The sequence below is a fragment of the Ambystoma mexicanum genome, chromosome 7p (assembly GCF_040938575.1).
Source record: "Ambystoma mexicanum isolate Mex_15411 chromosome 7p, UKY_AmexF1_1, whole genome shotgun sequence".
NCBI classification, from domain to species: Eukaryota; Metazoa; Chordata; class Amphibia; order Caudata; family Ambystomatidae; genus Ambystoma; species Ambystoma mexicanum.
The window spans coordinates 642,782,567-642,803,490 of NC_090939.1; the positions used below are offsets into that span (position 1 = coordinate 642,782,567).

Below are 20,924 nucleotides of genomic sequence, written 5' to 3' on the forward strand. Positions count from 1 at the left end.
TGTCAACATCCTTGCCCTGTGCACGGATTCCATGCTGAAGCTGTAATACATATAGGCAAATGCTTATGCAAGGGCTCAGGAAGCACACAGCTCTGCACAAAGTCGGACATTGTGGTACACACTTGTACAGGCATACTCGCAACGTTCCCACCTGTAGTCCAATCCTGATGTGGAGCAGCCGGATGTCCAAGGATCCCCTTCCAGACCCCTGATGTGGAAAATACTGGCAGGACACAACATGGCGCCCATATACATATATGGGACTCATGCTTGCCACACACATTTTAACGACCCATCCACTGTCCGACTCCCTCTCCACTAATCAGTTGAGTTAGGATGCAATAGTTAGTATGTCCTTCATTGTTGCAGATGAGCCATTCAACCCACAACCCACAAGATTGAAGAAAACAAGGCCCGATTTACCATAGCAGTCTGTTGTTCCAGGATGTAGACAGACCATGGCAGCTGCGTGCAGAAATACCATTTGCATTACGCTTCCACGTGGAAATGTGTCGGTGCTGTCAGTACTTTGTCCATTTGTGGACGCAAAGCAAGAAGATGTGCACTCGCCCACCAAGGTTAGTCAGGTTGCTAGGTGCCGACCTACACTTCCAAGTCATTGTTAGTTTTGTGTTCATTTGCTATTCTGAGACACCACTGGGGTGTCACGTGCCCAGTTAGTTCCGGGTCACGTGACACACCGGAAATAAAGGAATCACCGGAACTGGCGTTAGAACGCAAGTCCGGGTTTATGCAGCGCAGCTGGTGGTCGCGTCTTTCTTTTATGCGCAGCGGCACATCAAGCCAGCCCGAGCCGGGCCTACCCCCAAGGTCGAGCCCCAAACACACCACCAGGGGCCCGACTTCACACTGGCGACGAAGGGAAAGGAGAAGAGCCCGCGAGCGGAGCTGCATATCAACACGTGCAGCATCCGAGCCTCGTTTTCACACCCCCAACATTCCAAACCTACACGCAGGCCCGACGGAAACTTTGGAAGCCTCGTTCTCTGCCCCCCAACGTTCTAGGAGCATCGCGCTCGACACAAAGTGGCTGCAGCAAGTCTTGCCTCACCCAAGAACAATTTAGGTTTTTTTTAAAAAAAAAATATATATATTTTTTTTTCTCCTATTGCACAATAAAAATATCAGGAGGCACAACCAATCTATCAAAGTCAACGGAAAGCATCACTCAAGCACGCAGGCACCTGCATCACGACACGGGTGAGTGAAGCCCTACAGGCCTACAAATCTTGGCTGCGCCATCACCCCAGTAACGCAACATGTCCAGCAGAGAGTCAAGCCCCTCGAGGGTCAAGACTAGCTCGTCATCCAGAAGGAACATCTCCACAGATCACCCCGACCCAGCGCTCACCACGCTCATGCCTCTGTTTGACCCATTCACCACTGGAGCAGCCATTCGCTGGGAAATCTGGCTACAACAGTTTGAAATGCACCTCGACGCAAGAGATATCACAGTACCAAAGAGGAAACGCACCTTCCTTTTGCTCAACATTGGGGCTGCTGCCTTACGCCTGTTTAACGCCATCCCAAACCGCGGAGACGGAAACGACTACGACGCTGCGAAGACTGCACTCACTAACATGTTCAAACCTGACCTCAACCCGGACTATGAACGTTTTCATTTCTGCATGGCCAGGCAGCGAGACACCGAGACAGTTGACAAATTTCATGCACGCCTGCGCGAGATGGCGGTCGGCTGCGAGTTCCCTGACGAGGAGTTCGTCATCCGCCTCCAAATAATCAACGGCATATCCTCAGAAAAACTGAGGAGAGCTATCCTCTCAGAGAGGAACATACACCTATCCCGCATCCTGGAAATGGCGCGCCTTCGTGAGCAGATGGAAGACCAGGTAGCGGTGATCGAGGCGGCGATCCAGAGACTTCCACTCGACAGCCCAAGACCAACAGAAGACGTTGCAGCCATATCCAGACACCGGAACACTCGTGTGAAGCCTGAGCAAAAGGCCCACATGCCGCAAGGGAAGGAAAAAGCCTGCAAATGATGTGGCGGTCCGTGGCACAAAGGTGAATCCTGTCCTGCATGGGGGTCAACATGCCGAAAATGCAACCGCCTTAATCATTACGCTGCAGTCTGTCTAAACCCGCCAAACCGAAACGACAGAGAACCAACTCCGCGACCAGGGCAGGAGCGCCGGAAAAAGTTTGCACCCAGAGAAAATCCATTCCAGCCTAACAAGAAAGGAAAGGCCAGAGCCGTTGATCACTCCCAAAGATCCCCGGACACAAGCGAGAGTGATGACAGCGATGACAGCGAATCCCCTGATAAGAGAGACAAAGACAGACGGAAAAGAGGGAACAAGCGGATACACCGGGTGCACCTCATCTCGGCCGTTGAACCATATCGATCCCGACAACGGAAGAGACCCTCATGTACAGTCATCGCCAACGGAGAACCACTAAAAGTAGTCATCGACACTGGCGCAACAGTGAATGTAATGCCAACGACAGCATTCGGCAAGTTCAGCCCGAAGCCCAAACTCCATGAGAAGAAGGTCCGACTATATGCCTACGGATGCAAGAAGCCCCTACCAGTGCAAGGATCCTTTAAATCAGATTTTTCTCATAATAACACCAGTTGCCGGGCACGCATATATGTCGTGGATGCTGGCTGTGAAACCCTGCTAAGCTGCAAGACAGCGGAAAAACTGAAATTAATACATTTCACCTTCAGCCTTCAACACAAAGAACTTGATGGCCTACTAGAACAATACCAGAAGATATTCCAAGGCATCGGATGCCTGAAAGGCCAAACCATCAAGCTCCACATAGACCCTACCATCGAGCCGAAAGCCGTCCGACACCGACGGATACCGTTTCACTTGAGAGAGGCAGTGGAGAAGGAACTGGCCAAGCTCGAAGAAGCAGGAATAACAGAAAAGACGTCAGGCCCAACCCCGTGGGTATGGTGGTTGCCCAAAAACCCAAACAGCCCAACGCAGTACAAATCTGTATAGACATGAGGCTTCCCAATGCAGCCATCGGAAGAGAACGCCACATAACTCCAACGATAGATGAGCTCATTGTGGACCTCACAGGAGCAACAATATTCAGCAAACTGGACCTCGGATCCGGCTATCACCAGCTCCGACTAGCCAGAGAGTCGAGATATATTACCACATTCTCCTCTCACCTCGGTCTAAGACGGTACAAACGGCTTAACTTCGGGATATCGTCAGCTGCGGAGGTATTTCAACACGAAATCCGAAAAGTCCTCGCTGGCCTAGAGGGCACCACAAACATCAGCGACGACATCCTTGTGTACGCGTCAAACGAGAGAGAACACCACAAATGCCTGCCAGCAGTCCTGGGTAGACTGGAAAAAGCAGGCCTGACGCTAAACGCAGAAAAATGCAAATTCGCAAAGGAAGAACTATGTTTCTTTGGGTACATCTTCAACGCAAAAGGCGTATCACCTGACCCCTCCAAGGTGGAGGACATAAAGAACACCAAGGCACCTCAATCTGCCACTGAGGTAAGGAGCTTCATGGGAATGGCGACGTACTGCGCGCGGTTCATTCCAGACCTCGCCAGTATTGCAAGCCCACTCCGAGAACTAACGAAGAAAGACCAGAAGTGGGAATGGACATCGATCCACCAACAAGCATTTCAACAGATTAAGGACTCACTGTCAGCCTCCACAACCATGGCATTTTTCAACATAGAAAGGCATACCGAACTCTTTGTAGATGCCAGCCCGGTTGGCCTTGGAGCGGTACTAAACCAGACAGACAATGAAGGCAACGTGTTCCCCATCGCATTTGCCAGTCGGGCACTCACCAAACTTGAGCAGAACTATGCACACATAGAGAAAGAAGCACTCGCTATCCTGTGGGGATGGCGTCACTTCAAAGTGTACCTGCTGGGCAAGCAAGCAAAGGTATTTTCGGACCACAAACCCCTGATCCCGATATTCCGAGGGTCGGCTCCTCACCCACCAGCACGCATCGAGAAATGGATGCTGTAACTGCAAACCTACAATATCGAAGTCGAATATCAACCAGGGACAGACAACCCAGCCGATTACCTGTCCCGTCACCTGAGGCCTGCCACGGAAGGAGAACAACGCCATGCGAAAGAAACTGACGAACATGTGTGCCACGTAGTCGCCTGCGCCTGACCACGAGCCCTGACCTTGCAAGAAGTAGCATGTGAAACGGAAGCGGATCCCATCCTGCAACATACCAACACCGCCATCCAGTCAGGTAATTGGAAGAACTACCTCACGTCCATGGCCCAACGCACCACGTCAGCTCAAGCCAAACTCTGAGCAATATTCGGGATTCGACATGAGCTCTCTGTTGCCCCCGAAGGGGTACTCCTCAAAGGCCACCGAATCATACTGCCAGCATCACTAGAGGAGAGAGCCCTCCGGCTAGCTCACAGCGGACACCAGGGCATTGTCAAAACCACGGCATACCTAAAGTCCCGAATGTGGATGCCCAACATACAACAACGGTAGTGGAGCTGGTAGAATCCTGCACAGCCTGCCAAGCCTCCAGAAGGCCTGAGAACCCGGAGCCCATCAGCAGTGCCCCAAGAAGCAGCAAGCGGTGGGATGCAGTCAGCATGGACCACTGTACAATTGCCGGCGAAGGATATCTACTCGTGGTAATTGACGAGTTCAGCAGGTATCCTGAGGTAGAACACGTGGCGTCCACCAACGCGGAGACCACAATCCTCACGCTAGAAAAGATCTTCGCAACACACGGAATACCAAGGAAGATAAAGAGCGACAACGGACCATCATTTACCAGCCAAGAGCTGCGCGACTTCTTTAAGGACATAAATGTAAAACACAAGCGAATCACCCCAAGATGGCCCCAAGCGAACGGCGACGCCGAGAGATTCATGGGGTCACTCAATAAGGTCATTCGCATCGCCAAAGAACGAGGGCATCCATGGCTGAGAGCAGTATATCGTTTCCTGAGGACCCACAGGCAAACCCCACACTCTTCCACAGGCGTCAGCCCTGCTGCTCTCATGCTCGGGGTACCGATACAGGCAGAGCTTCCCATACACCCTCAGTGGGTAGCCCCCGAACCTGACATCCCGGCCATAGATTCCATGCGACTGAGGCGAAATGAACGAGAAAGCATTACCAGGCGAGCCAGTCACAGAGAGTTGACGCCAGGCGACACTGTCATCATCAAAGACCGGGCTACGCCCAAGAAGATGTCCCTCAATTTTGAATTCCAACCATGGACAGTCAGTGCGGCAAACAACAGCATGGTTACCGCCACCCGAGGGATCGAAATAGTGACAAGGAATGTGTCACACTTCAGGAAAGTACCACCCGAACTGTGGGAAGAGTGCCCAGCGTCCCCAAGAAGAGAGACAATGGCACCTTGCACGCCCCGAGACCAAGTATCACCCCGAACCTATGCCACGCCAACAGACCCTGAGACGACACACCAGCAAGAAGGTAGGACTGAACCTGAGCTCCCAAGAGCGGACACGCCAGAGAGAGGTAACACCCGATACCTCCTGAGAGAGAGGCCGAGACCGTCCTCTCGTCTCCAGGGATACGTGGTGGACGGAGTCTACCTACAGAAAACCCGGCCAAGATGAACTCAGAGTCAATTTGAACGCACGGTACCGTTCTAATGCTTTGTTGTTAATAGTAGTGTAAACACCTCCAAGTTGGGGAGGAATGTGGTGTCACGTGCCCAGTTAGTTCCGGGTCACGTGACACACCGGAAATAAAGGAATCACCGGAACTGGCGTTAGAACGCCAGTCCGGGTTTATGCAGCGCAGCTGGTGGTCGCGTCTTTCTTTTATGCGCAGCGGCACATCAAGCCAGGCCCGAGCCGGGCCTACCCCCAAGGTCGAGCCCCACACACACCACCAGGGGCCCGACTTCACAACCACCGTTGCTGCTATACTGCTATACGGCTTACTGAACTCTAGTTGTATTGGGAACAGTAACTGGTAAGCGTTAGTTGCTACGAAACTATTTACGATATCAGTGTACCACGTAGATACACCCTGTGAATATTTTAAAACAGCTGTGTTGTTTAATCCTGCGTGTAGATTAATTTGCCTAATAAGTGTTGCATGAGAATTCTGAGGCTGAATTGTATCCAGCTCTGTTCTTTGTGATTGGTATTCACGTTCTAGCAAATCCCGGAACTACATTGGCTGGGATCCTCGTTGCTGAACGAAGAGACCGATAGGCACTACATCCCCCAGAAGCCCCGGCTTAGCATATATCAAAACATCAGGCGATTCAACGAAAAAGTGCACATGGCCTGGGACAACACAATTGAATGGGTGAGTGCAGGTAAATGAAACATAGTAAAAGATGGTGGCATACACAGAGACAGTCAGAGGGCCAAGTGGTCAAAAGCAACATGAAAAACAAAACAATACACAGTGCACACTTTGCAGGGAGAGAGAAATGGGACAGACACAATAGGGTAAAATAAAATAAATCACAGGTCGCCCTCTGACCCCTCTGAGTCACTGCCCCCCTCGACTACCACCTCCACCTCCTCTTCATTCACCTCACTAGCGTTGAAGGAGGACCGACGTTCAGTTCCCACCCTTCGGCCCCGGCAGTGAAGAAGAGCGGTGTGCGCCCAACGGGCACGAGGGAAAGAGGGAGCAGCCCGTGTCAGCCCTTCCAAGATTGGTGCACCGTTTGAAGTGAGTCCCTTGCCCCCATCAGCCCACGAACACCAGGGGGCGAGGACACGGCAGTGCGGGCAGCGAGGCCGGGGACCCACCCGTGCCACAGACACTCCTTACAAGGATCCGAAGTTCAGCTGTACCGGCATCATCCAAGCCGCGGACCCGGGGGACCGGAGCCAGCGGCTGCAACGTGACACCAGCCCCAAAGGTGGTCCATGGTCGGGGAGCATCGGGGCACCGCCGGAGACCAGGCAGGGGGACCACCCCCACAATGGAGTCCGGACCTCCACGAGCAGCTTATGCCTCAGGAAGAACTCCCCAGCAATACACTACGAGGAGGTGAGGAGCGGGATGGAGGAGGAGCAGGAGCCCAGCAGGGAATTAACGTGGCCCGGGCCCATACTCCTACAAGTGGAGACACAGTGGAAGGGCGCTGGGGAGGCAGTAGAGGGCCCACACCCCTAGAGGAAAGGGAACCTGGTCCCGTCGTTTGAAATAATCATGCACCATTCACGCAACAGACCCAGACGTAACAGGAGAGGAGCACACACCCCAGAGGTACTGCAGGGGAAAGCCCACACACTGGGCTCTACCTCGAAGTGTACCACATAAGCTTGCCAAAGCCCAAAGGTCCCCAGAAATAGGGGGTGCAGACCAGGCCACCGACCCCCAAGAGCACCAACTCACAAAACAAAGAGAAGGCTCAGGACCCCAACACTGCAGTTTGAGACAAAATACTCCCCACAACATGCCCACAGAGGTCTGCAGGCACAGGGCTCCCACCAAAAGAAGTACACAGGCCCACGCAGCAACCCAGAGACAGCAGGCGAGGTACACAGTGCTACCACAGAGAGACAACCGGACAGTGCAAAAGGGCCATAGCATAAACAGCCTGAGGACAGGAGCCTGTACCCCGGCACAGGCTTGCCAGTCGTGCATAAGGCCAACTACCCCCAGCAGGTACCACACAAAGAATGAGAACACACGAGGTGACAAGGGGGGCCGTCAACGGTGGGAGTACTCGCCTCCCCCGGAACTTGGCCAGAATGGGACAAACCAGGGGGCCCCGCGGACCCGGACACCAAACCACACCCAGCACAGAGGAGGAGCCCCCTACCGGAGAAGCCCTACACTAACATATCACTGGGCGAATAGGAGGAACCCTCTGCAGGTGCTGAGAACGCACAAAAGGGGGAATAAACACCAGAGACAGCCCCCCACTCGAAGGCACTCCTTAGCGCAACCCCCCCGGCTTTCATAGTGAGTTATATACACAGTGGGAGACAGACGGCATAAGCCAGATCGGATCATCCAAAACCCACCAACAGACAAATCACAGGCAAGCGGGGCTCCTACGTTGGGTGACACCAAACCCGAAAGACACAGAGCTATACTCGTGCATAGCACTTGGGCACCACACAAGGCCAGGTCACCAAGAAAAAGAGGGCCCACACAGGGATTCTGTCTCTTCAAAAATCCAGGAGGCCCCCGGACGGGCTCCAAAGGATGCCCCCCCACGAAATGGTGTCCCCCAGATTCCCCCAGCTCCAGCTCTCACCCGAGAGGATCTCAAAGACATATTTCAGGAGATCAGAGCTATTAGAACTGACACACAAGCCTCCAAATGTGATCCTAAAGGCAGGGTTGATAAAATCAAGGACAAAATGGAAGGGCTCGAACACAACCAGTTGCAAATGGACGTTCTCGATATGAAATATGTAGCATGCCTGACCGACCTGGAACTCAGAGAAGAGGAAATACTCCTGAAGGTAGATGACTTAGAAAATAGGGAGAGACATAACAACTTGAGAATCCTCTGAGTCAGTGAACAGAAAGGCGAAACAGCGGCGGAAGTTGGACGGAAAGTGCAGGGCCTAATCAACCAGCTGTTCGCACTCTAGGGGGGAAAAGAAGTCCTGCTGGAGAGAGTGAACAGAGGAGGAAGAGGCGGCAGCAGGGGCCCGAGGTCCATAGTGGTATGCTTCCTTAGGTACAGAGAGAAAATGGAGGTCCTTGACAAAGCAAAGCACCTGGGGAAGTTCAGCTACGAAGGAGACACAATCAAAATATTCCAGGATCTTTCCGCCTTGACGTTGGCCGGCCGCAGGGAGTGTCTCCCCCTCACCCAATGGCTCTCCAACAAGGACATTAGGTACCGCTGGTCCCATCCCTTCACGTTAACATTGGAGCTCGGAGAAGTGGACTACAGAGTGACTGGTGGAAATAGGCCCTTCATGAACTGCAGGTTATTAAAAGGGAGGAGGAGAACAGGGACACAATGGAGACAGAGGCAACACCCAGGGATCAGCAGCTGAAGCCCCTGGGTCCACGGGCCACAAAAAGGACATAGGAAGTTTAAGAAGTTAAACACCCCTCCCAGTGAAGAAAAGGGGGCAGAAAATTGATGAAAAGGGGTCCCCTGACCGACGAATGGGGGGAAACAAAAAATGCATTACTCCTATCAGGGGGAGGTGAGGTGCTATGGAAACCAACGGAGGAGTGACGGTCTCAACCTTAGCGGCACACCTTAGGGTGGGAGTCTCCAAACAACTCAAACAACTAAAGTTCAATGGGGAGGGGGGGTAAAGGGACAGACATGGGACTTGATACACAGACAGATGACTTTGAAGTACTAATGGGAGGCTCAGTGTTATGTGTCTCCAAAGGGTCCTGGAGGGACATGCTGGTTCTGAATGGCACCCCTTAACACGGTTGGCCGGGTAGAGGTCCTCAAGTTGGGCTCCCTAAACGTGAAGGGCCTTAATTCCCTCACTAAATGTTCTCTATTGGGGAGGGAACTGAAAAATGGCAACCTTGATGCACTCCTGGTGCAGGAGACACACACTGTCCTGGGGGAAGAAAGACAAATCCCGGGGGCTCACATTGGGCAGACATTTTGGGACTCAAGGCGAGTTAAAAAGGGGGTAGTCGGGATTGTTTTGAGCCGGAGGCTCAGGCTCATGGATCCAGTTGCTTGGGGTCGGACGGACGGGAGGGCCCTAGTGGTTTCGGGGTCTCTAGACAACACAAAAATAACCCTGACCTCTGTTTACAGCCCCAATGCGGGCTAAACGCAGTTTCTGAGGGAAGCCATGAGGGAGATTATGGGTAGAGCAGAAGGACTCCTCATTATAGGGGGGGACTTCAGCATGTGGGCGGACAGGGCACTGGACCATAGGGGGGCACGCCCCAGCGGGTAGTAGAGGGGGGACTGCAATTAACGGTTTTGCTGACCACATGTGGAACCAGGGGCTCGTAGATGTCTGGAGAGACACTAACCCAATAGAGGAGGGTTACGCTTTCTATTCCCCGTTCCACGGCTCCAGAACAAGGATGATTATTTCTTTCTCTCAGTAGAGTGAGCTCTTGCATACATGTCCCAATCAGCTGGTCAGACCACGACCTAGTGGAGCCTAGGGTGACCCTCTCAGGCCTGACACCAAAGAGAGTCGCTATGGCGTTGTAACAACCTTCTCCTTAAGGACACTGTCTTTGTGGAGGAAATGAGGAAGGCCATTGTGGAATTCTTCCAATTTAATGACACAGGGGAGGTGGAAAGGGGATTGATTTGGGATACTGCAAAGGCAACCTGGAGGGGCCTACTTATTAGGGAAGTAGCTGAAAAGAAGAGGATCAGATCCCTGCTGGCCCGAAACATTAGGAGAGAAATCCGTCTTTTAGAAAGGGCTGAGGGCAAACAGGCAGGTCAGAGGGAGGAAGATCTCAAAGTGGCCAGAGGTGAGCATCAGGAACTGAAAGATATAGAGATGGGAAGGGTCATCGGCAGCCTTCAGTACCTGAAGCAAAAGTACTATGAGAAGAGAGATAGGGCAGATGCCATGCTGGCTAAACTCAGAGGCCAGAGAGCAGAGGGGCAGGTGGGTGCGATTCGGGGAAATGGCAAGCCGAAGCTCACTGATGCGGGCGAGGTGGCGGGGGTATCACAGCATTCTACGAAAGACTCTATGGAAAGGAGGGAACCCTAGACAGACAAAGCCCAACTGGAGAAATACCTGGCGGATGCCTCACTCCCAAAACTTGGGAAGGGGGAGAGTCAGATCCTATACAACCCAATTACACAGGAGGAATTCCTCAGCGTGATATCAAGTCTTAAAGTGCAGAAGGCTCCCGGTGAAGACGGATACACATCAGGGTCCGAGGGAGGTAGGGGCCAGACATCCTTCGCACGACCCTTCACCTTATAAGTACAGCAGTGGGGGAGAGGGGTATCCCAGTACTAGTGGCAATCGATGCGGAGAAGGCCTTTGATTGGGTGGACTGGGACTTCCTCAGCGGGGTACTTAGGAAATTTGGTTTTGGGAGCGGGTTCCAATGGGGCATCCAGACTTTATACGAGAGCCCTTCAGCAAGAGTCACAGTCAACGGGCGTCTATCCCGATCGTTCTCACTACATAGGGGCACAAGGCAGGGGTGCCCAGTGTCGCCTCTGCTCTTTGCCCTGACCATGGAAATCCTGGCTGTATATTTGAGGGGGGGACCCATGGGTTGAGCCATTGCAGTGGGGAACATGGAATTCAAGCTTGGTCTTTATGCCGACGATGTAATGCTCCATCTGAAGCCCCCCACTCGGTCCATCCCGGCAGCCCTGGGGGTGATTGGGGCATTTGAAAGGTACTCTGGGTTCAAGGGAAACACAAGCAAATCAGTGGTCTTCCCTTTCTCCCTGCACACAGCCAGGAACGTAGAGGAATTGGTGCCACTGTGATTGCAGATCCAGTTAGACGGGTTAAAGTATTTGGGGATTAACATAGTTCGCCCAGACCAGGAACTGGGCCAGGCCAACTACCTACCTCTCTTTGAGAAAATATACGCTGAGATGGTGACATGGGGGAAGGGACAGTTGTCATGGATGGGGTGCTTAAATGCAATAAAGATGAATCTACTCCCGAGGGTCTTATACCTTTTTCAAATGCTCCTAATTAGTGCACCGGTAGAACACCTGTAAGAAGCCAAGAGACGCATCATACAATTTCTTTGGCAGGGTCGGAAACCCAGTTTGGGTTATGACACACTCATACTGCCCAATGAAAGGGAGGGTGGGGGTGGGACTACCAGATTTGATGGTCTACTATAGAGTGGTTCAAATAAGGTAGCAGGCGTTCCTCTCCAGAAAGAACATGGCATGATAACCTGTTCTGAGATGAGAGTTTGCAGCACATGCTTTTTGCTCACTGTACCTTTCACAGATGGGAAATACCCATTTGCATATCAGTCTTTGTCCCGCCCACATGGGCAGTCCAGCACCGAAATGCTATGGCAATTCCTCTCTGAACAAGAGTACCAACAGCAAACCCATACATGTGTTTCAGCCTTGTTGGGCCTCATCAGTGAGGTGAAGCTGCGCCTCTCTGAGCAGAGTGAGCAGGGAATCCACGTCTGGTTGCCCCCAGGTAACTCAGGGTGACCAACCCCAAGTTCCTTGCAAATACTTCAAATAAGGTAGTAGGCGCTCCTCTCCAGAAAGAACATGGCATGATAACCTGTTCTGAGATGAGAGTTAGCAGCACATGGTTTTTTCTCACTGTACAGACTATAGAATGGAAAACTCAAAACGTTGGTCCCACACCTAAGGGAAGACCCGGAAAACAGTGGGTCTTTTTAGAGAACCAGCACCTGCATCGGGCAACAGTGGGGGAATGGCTCTGGGTCCCGAAAAACCGTCTCCCGAAATGTATTAGGGAACACCTGATCCTCTGAGTGCACTGGGAAGTTATGGCCATGGGGAAGGGAGACTCTGGGATTACCACATGGCCCTCTCTGATGAGTCACATCTGGGCACCGCCAGTCAGAGATGAGATACCAGAGGTTGAACGTTACCAGTCGTGGTTCGAGGCGGGACTTGAAAGGGTGGGCCAATTGGTTCAAAATAGGCATTCAAAAACTTGAGGAGGCCCTGAGAATAGGGAACCTCTCAGTCCTCCTATATCTGAGACTCAAGGGGGTATTTATGTCCGACAGGTGGAAGGAGCATATCCAAAGGGGACTTACACCAGTGGAAAAGGTAATCGATGGCTATACAGATATGAGAGGCCTTATATCACGCCTCTATGGGGCATTGCTGGAACCCAAGATGGGGGCCACTGGGGCACTCCGTTCACGCTGGGAAAGGGACCTGGGCACTGAACTAGGGAATAGCCTCTGGTTGCAACTATGCAGGCAAGCCTTCAAGACTTCCATCTCCTGTTAGTACAAGATGCACGCAATAAAATGACTCCACCAATGGCAATATGACTCTATCCGTTTATCCAAGATGTTCCCGGTAGTGGACCCCCGCTGCTGACATGGATGTGGGTCCAGGGCGGATTACTGGCACATGTGGTGGGACTGCACCAGGATTCAGATCTTTTGGTCGGAGGTCTTGGAAAGGATCAGACACAGGGGGAGGTACATTCACGCTTAACCCCCTGCTTGTGTTGTTTGGGCTTGAAAGACTTCATCCTTTGTCCACTTCCTCCTGCTGGCGGTGCGGGCTTGCAGGGCCAGACACTGAAAAAGGGAACACCTCCCGATGGTACAGGAATGGTTGGACACGGCCAAGGACATATATTTAATTTAAAACTGCCTATGGAGAGTATGCCTCGAATACTAGCATCCGAAATGTATCATCACCTGCATTGGGGGGGTGGGTAAATTGTGGATGTATTAAGAAATGTTGTTTTGAGAGGGCACTTCCCCCAATTACTCGTTTTGAAATATTGTATGTTCCTGCAAAAATCCAATACAAAGTAATTTTAAAAAAATATACCAATTAAAGGTTCTTTAAGTTATAATATGAATAATTGTATATACTTGTTCAATTTCTTCTGAGTATCATTAGCAAAATAAATCTCCAGAACTTGAGGAAGTATGTAAAAGTACATTTATATATTATTAATTTTAAAAACTTATTTGTTGTGAACTTGTATGTAAAATGTTTTAAGGAACTATTTTCTTTTCAAAATTATGTGTTATGATGTATTCAATTGAAATATATGATTTTTGTTGTAATTGTGTTTTTATTGATGTAGTTGCGTAAAACTGAAATGATTTATATTTGTGAAAATAGATATATAATTTTTGTGATGCTTCCACATCACCTTATAAAGCCGTTCCTTACCTCCAATTCTAATGAGAACCTTTGAAGACGAGTCCAATTGGAAATACAAAATTCAAAATTTTAAAAATCCCACCCTAATGAAATGTGCAACCCTTCACACACCATAACCACTCAGACATCACACACTTGAATATCAAAACATAACTAACAAACACAACAAACACAATACAACAAATAGTCTGATATGACAAATATGATGCAATGTACACCATGAAAACTCAGTAAAAACTGGATGCCAGCGGACCTCCTCGCACCCTCAAGTCTTCATTCCCCCAATCCTTAACATGAACAAAATCCAGTAACCACTAGATGCCAGCAGACCCCCCCTGCACCCTCATGTCCAAGGGGCCTTTAACTTTCCAAAACTGTATCCTGCACCCTCATGTCCCAACAATGAATATTACATTTCCTGTGATGTATAATGCTCATCACAATCACATAAAACTCCAGAACCCTAAACCATTGCCATTGAAATTGTAACAACCTGACGTGAGGCCACAACAATCAACATTAAAAGCAAATAAATAATAGGCCTCCCAACCTAACATCATCCGCCTCCAAGCCCCCTATGGAGAGACAAGCCCAAACCTAAACATTGAGGCAACTATATACACATATATACATATATATTTGCATATATTCAGCGCCCAGTTACCTCAGGGTAAGGTGCGGGATATAAATAATAAACAAATACAAAAATAAAATAAAAAAATACATGCAGCCATTTTAAAACACAGGCCATCCGAAAACACCTGACTTGACCCCAAAGTTATTCCTAGACAGAGACACTTCTGACTTCCTGCAGCAACTCCAAAAGCTGTGGATCAAACTCCCTCAAAACAGCCATATATATGACTCTTTGTCCGGCTCACTGGCATTCCTCTTAACTTCAGCTAAACGAACAATTGGTACACCCTGCAGCACAGTTACCATTTTCTTGAGACCTCAAACAAATCCTTTCCTTTTTCTTTTCTTTGTCGCTATACTTTGCCACCGTTTTTGCATATGCAGGATGTGCATCCCCACAACAAGTCTCATTACAGCACGCCCTGTTATGTCCAAACTGATGGGTTGCTGCGTAATTGCACACTGATCGCTGCAGCAGCTCCGCTGCGCTTCCTCCTGTTGCATCACACGGTGATCATTTGCTGCTGCCATTCTTGCTGCTGCCAATCCTGAATGCTCATCCCCCAAATGCCCCATCTGTTACTGTTGCCATTACACCCATGGTGATATTGCTGTTGCCAAGCAACGCTGTAGACAATAATTGCACGTGGTAAATGATGCAAGGTCCTTTAGTTGCAAGGCCTGCAATGTGTTCCCGGCTCTCCTGACAAACAAACTCAGCACTGCCAACGGTCCTCCACAGTACGCAACCGAAGTGCGTGCTTGCACACTCACACAATTATACACTTTTACTCTACTACCGCCCCACAGATCCTCACTGCCAAGTCCCACTGCCACTTTCCTGCTGGGCACCAACATAGCACCTCACTGGTGTTGGTCACCACCACAAGAAATTTTACTTTTCTGCCTTTTGCCCATGGTGGCGCTCCTGATCCTATTTCCTGGGCCCAACAACTACTGAGACCTTGAGCTGGCCTGCACAACTAACACTATGCCAAACACTCAAACTCTCTGCCAAGGACCCCACTCCTTAATTTTGTGTTATTTGGATGGCTCCTCGGGGGGAAGTGGCTGTGCAGATGGTTGCTGTTCCCCCACCACAGCTTCCTTGTTCCAGTGGCATCCATCCATCGGTCACAGTCTGTGGACTGTTCTCGTCGCCAAATGATGTAACCTTTTCAAGAAAAGAAGTTTCATGCCGGACTCCGAGGTAAGGTATGCCGGTGAATTTATTCTAGTTCCTTAATATGTTCCTTTACATTTCTGAGGTAAGATGTAACACACAAAGACTGGCCCATCCACAAACCAGTCAGCTCCTTTCTCAACTGACACTCTCAGAACACTCACTCAATGCTCCGACCAACATTCCATGCTAACGTTCCATTCACAACTTCATAATCCTGGAAAGCACATTATTATATACATCTTGAATTCACAGATGGGAAGGACTTTAAAGCACAGAAAGCATGCACATTGGCCTACTCATGTGTTGAACAGGCAGTGGGCTCACAGTGCATGACAAGGTCATTGACCGTCTCATGCAATTTCTGTTACACGGTATGAACTTATCTTACTACTCTCCTTAATGCTTCTCTTTTCACATCGTTCTTTCCTTCTTGCTTTAACCATGCTTCTATTCTCCGTATTCTCAAGAAACCATCTGTTGACCCCTCACTTCCTTCCAATTTCCTTCAACTTCCTATTCATCCCTACCTCTTGAAACTACTTGAACGGTTAGTCTATACTCAGGCTTCTACCTTTGTTTATGATAATTTTATCCTCCCTACTCTCCAATCTGGCTTCGGTCCATGTCACTCAACTGAAACTGCTCTTCTCTCTGTTTGTGATCCTTGCTCTCTGCCCCTTACAGCAAGCACTCTCCTCTTCTTATACTTTTAGACTTGGCTGCTCCTTTTGACACTGTTGATCACACTTTGCTCTTATCTTCTCTGTCTTCTTATGGGTTTGCTGACTCTGTCCTTGTTTGTTTTCGTTCTTTCTCTCTAACCGTACTTACTCTGTTTTCTCAGCTGGATCCTCCTCCAAATCGTTTCCTCTTCTTCATGGCGTCCCCCAAGGCTCTGTTCTTGGCTCCTTTATCTTCTCTCTTTATACTTCTCCTCTTGCTGCAAAGATCTCATCCTTTGGGATTTCTCACCACTTTTATGCCGATGACACACAACATTTTGTCTCCTTCTCTTCATGTACTCCGCTATCCACAATAATTAAAATTCCTGTGTGCTTGCAGTTAAGTCCTGGATAACAGACCACTTCCTTGTCCTGAACTCATCTAAAACTGAAGTTTTCTTCTTCCCTGACACCACTATTCCCACCCTTTCGCTCACTCCTCTGTCATTTTCGCTCCTTCTTCTTTATCTCTTTCCAACACTGCTCGTAATCTCGGCCTCTACCTTGACACAGACTTATCCTTTTCCCTTCACATGTCTATTATTTCCCGTTCTTGTCACTTCCATCTCTTTAATATTCGCAAAGCTTGTTCTTTTCTGACCTTCGGCGCTACCAAACTCCTGATCTCATCTCTTATTTTATCTCACCTTTTTTTCCTGTTCTACTATTCTTTTTAGACTTCCTCTTTCTCGCTTGGCCCCTCTTAAATCCATCTTCAATGCTTCTATTTGCCTTCTCTACCAGCTATCTCCTGTGATTCATTTTCTCACACTGTCTTCGTCTGACTTGCTTTCTTTCTCTTCTCGGCCAAAATTTTATTTTCTTTGTATTGTGTTCAAATACTTCTATGAGCTTGTTCCCAGTTATTTGTCATCCGTGGTCTCCTTCTATGCCCCCACTCGCTCCCTTAGTTCTCAATCTCAATTTGTATTATTTGTCCCTCGCCCTCCATGTGCCTAATCCCGATTCTGTTTGTTTTCTCTTCTTGCCCCTTCCACTGGAACTCTCTCCCTTGCCCCTCCATTCTGCTACTTCCTACTTTTCCTTCCGTGCTTCTCTAAGGTACTCTTTTCTCCAGTCCTAATTTTCTCCTTGTAAATGTTTGTCATTGAATCAGTCTTCATTTTTATTGTAATGTAATTATTTGTGTACGGTGCTTTGGAGTAAAGCGCTCTATAAATGCCAAATAAATGCAAGAATACAAAATATAAATGAACCACTACTGACTTGCTTGCAGTTCTCCCAAAAAATGCATAGAAATGCTTTTTTCTTTTTTTAGCATTTTAAAGGGGCCTAGCATAGTGAAATGCACTTCCAGCACGCATATGGGTGCTGTGAGCCATTTCATAGATTAGTGTCGGCGCAAATGTATGCCAGGGCTCTGCCAAATGCTTCATTTGAACTGCAGTACAGAACCCTAGAAATCTGGATTGCACCTTTGCGGATAAGCAGATCAGTGCATTTCCAAATATAGAGCATCTAAGAAAAGCATCACCTCTACTTTATTCTTAGATGCCACATTTATTGAGAACCTGTCCCTCTGTTTGTTCCACGCGATTCCCTTCCTGAATTTTGATCTTTTGTTCAGTTTAGAGAAATAGAACTTTATAGGTTCAGTTTGATGTTTACCTTTTCACTAAGTGAAAGTAGGTATAATAAAGAAATGAAAAGATGACCTACTAATAAATTATGATTCAAGGATAAAATAGAATTACTTGGTGCTGTTTATGCAACCTTATGATAGAGCAAGTTTACAAAAGTAAATAAAGCTTACGTCGGGCGTGTTGACAAAAAATAAACCTTTTATTTGCATATATTTTGCCTATTTTTAGAAACATGAAACATGTTGAGTGTCATTACAATCCCCATTTTACAGAGGAACGCACAATCATATTTGGTATTTATTTTGTATTTTAAAAGATTTTGAGGGTTTGACTGTGAGAATGTTCAAACGTCCTTAAAAGGGCTTAGCACTGGGGTCAGAAATATCTGAGTTGTAAAACCATTTGCATGCAATTGAAGGTAGACAATAATTGAAGATGTATATGTTATAAGAACATCATGTAGAACAACATGCACTCTACCACAGCAATGTGCCAAATGTCAACATACCCTTTTTCGTTAGTTATCTCACTAAATCTTTCAGTCATCCACAGATACATTGGTTATAATATAACCTTTTATTTTTGGTTTTTTTCAGGCTTTCACAGTCGTAACAATTTTTAATTCCATGGCCTCTGCACTTAAAATTATACCAATGGCTGTAAAAGCTGCTTCGGAAGCCTATGTGTCTGTTACACGGTTTCAGGTAAGAATATTTCTTATCTTTAATGTAATACATTTAACATGTTATATTACTCAAATATCTAAAAACCCAATCCCAAAATGCACACCATAGCCGTGACCCACCCTTAGTATTTCTTTCTCATAAGGGACATTTCAGAAGCGTATTCCCCATACTTTCCTTCAAGCACAAACTAATCATATTTTTGGTCCTTATATAGTATTTCAGACCAGACATCTCCTACTTCTATGCGCTGTAATAACAGGTCTTCTTATTACTCCATTTGATGGATGTTCGGTCTATCGACCACAAAAGAATGAAAGGATAAATCAGCTCTACTGCAGGATTCAAACTTACAAAGTGCAGACTGCTCTCATGTCCAAGACCAGTGTTTTACTCTTGAGCTAGCCACCTGGGAGTAATAATTGGTGCAGTTTCACAAAGATTAAACATTGTGCATGCAAGCTACAACAGCAGTACAGAAAGTTGAACTATGGGATTTGATATTCACTAAGAAATTTTAGCTTATGTATGGGTAAAGTAAGTTACACACCAGCAGTTTATTTTTTGAATATTTCTAAGGCACCTATACAGCAAATATTGTTCCCAGGCGCCAGAAATCCATACATTATGCATTACAAACGTGTATAAAGAGGGATTTGTGGGTTTGCAAATTGGCCAAAATGCTAGCCTTTTTCTCCAGGAAATTGTTTTTGTCTTAAAGGGCACTGCTACTTTATACATAACTTAATCAATCCAAGACACACATTTTACAAGTCTGTCACAGCAACCACAAAACTGGTTTAACCCTTATTAGGGATAATCAGTGCAGTACAGACCTGACAGCATTGTGGTTGGAGCATTGGGGCATCTATACACAACACCCAAAATGTTATGGTGGGTTTAAAAAGACTTGGAAAAACTATATTATCTGGTGGCACAGGCCCAGTTTGTCAGATACTGGTATGATGTTTTGAACACCTCACCACACATCAGCATTGAGAAACACGCTGCACGCCCATGGGACCCAGAGGGGGGAATTCAAAATCAGAGACATTTTTCCCAATGGTAAATTTATAACACTGGAAGAATTTAAGGTTGGGATGGGAAGGGACCAGTTGAAGATACTGCAGTATCACAGGATGCGAATGGCCTTCAAGGCTAGGTGGCCACTGTTCCCAGATGAGCCCCCCCCCACACCCGTGGCTCGTGATCCTGTCCACCCAGTCGGGAACCAGTGTTTCCAGGCTATACACGGCTGTGCAGGCAAACACGCCGACAGTAAATCTGATCAAAGCCTCCTGGCAAGCTGACCTGGGAACAACCATAACGGATAAGACCTGTGCGAGATATTGTGAATTGACCAAGAGGGTCTCCATGAATACAGGCCTCCGCCTGATCCAATTGAAGGTATTAAATAAACTGCATTACACACCCAAGAGAATTGCAAAAGTCACACAGAACAGTCCAGACAATTGCCCGAAACGTGGTTGCGAACATGCTGACCCATTCCATATGTACTGGAGTTGGCCACTTATATATGAGTTCTGGGGAGAGGTGGCGAAACCTCTGGGAGAAATCACACAAGTGCCAGCAGATCTGACTCCCCAGAAATATCTATTCGGAGACATAGGAAAGACACCTGAAGTGACCAGAAGACTATTTAATATGGCGTGTATGGTGGCAAAAAAGTGCATGCTGCAGAACTGGAAGAGCATACATGCGCCACGCATCAATCATTTCCTTAAAGAACTGGCATAAATCTTATATGTCTTGTTGTAATTTTGAAGTCAACACCCTGTTTATGAAAACATGTAGAGTGTCGTGTTGTTGTAGTAATGTGTACCCCAATCAATAATAAAAAAAAGTTTTTAAAAAAAATGGCTTGGAAAAAAAAAAAATTCACCTGAAATGTGAACCCAGGTGTGTGGTTGTCCTGGAGAAAATGGCTTGCATTTGGGCTAATTTGCATACCCACAATGTCTTGTTGATATGGCTAAAAACAGGAGGTGAATTTCCAGTGATGGCTACTAGGTGGCATTGTGGAATGTCTAACTTGACTCTAATGGACTATCATACATATATCCTGGAGTTATTATTGGGGAATCCGAGAGTTCGGTCCAGAACACATATATTTATATATATTTGTATATATTACTTGAAACTGATAGTTAACTTATTATTCTAGAGAAAAACATTCAATTCCTAATCTTTATTCAGACCATTCCTGATTTTCGCAAAGGAGATTATGAGTATGGCCTCTCTCCTCATAAATAATTCTGTTTCCTCCTCTGCCTTGTGTTTTAAATTTCTCA

At 47.9% G+C, this 20,924-nt stretch overlaps 1 protein-coding gene across 1 annotated transcript in view; it reads left to right on the forward strand.

Annotated features, from left to right (window-relative positions):
- Window positions 1-20,924, forward strand: part of LOC138526213 (ATP-binding cassette sub-family C member 5-like) — a 2,857,657-nt gene that overhangs the window by 969,596 nt on the left and 1,867,137 nt on the right. Inside the window, exon 8 of the mRNA XM_069636680.1 lies at window positions 18,526-18,633. Within this exon, the coding sequence (XP_069492781.1) occupies window positions 18,526-18,633 (108 nt within the window). The remainder of the gene's footprint in view (window positions 1-18,525; window positions 18,634-20,924) is intronic.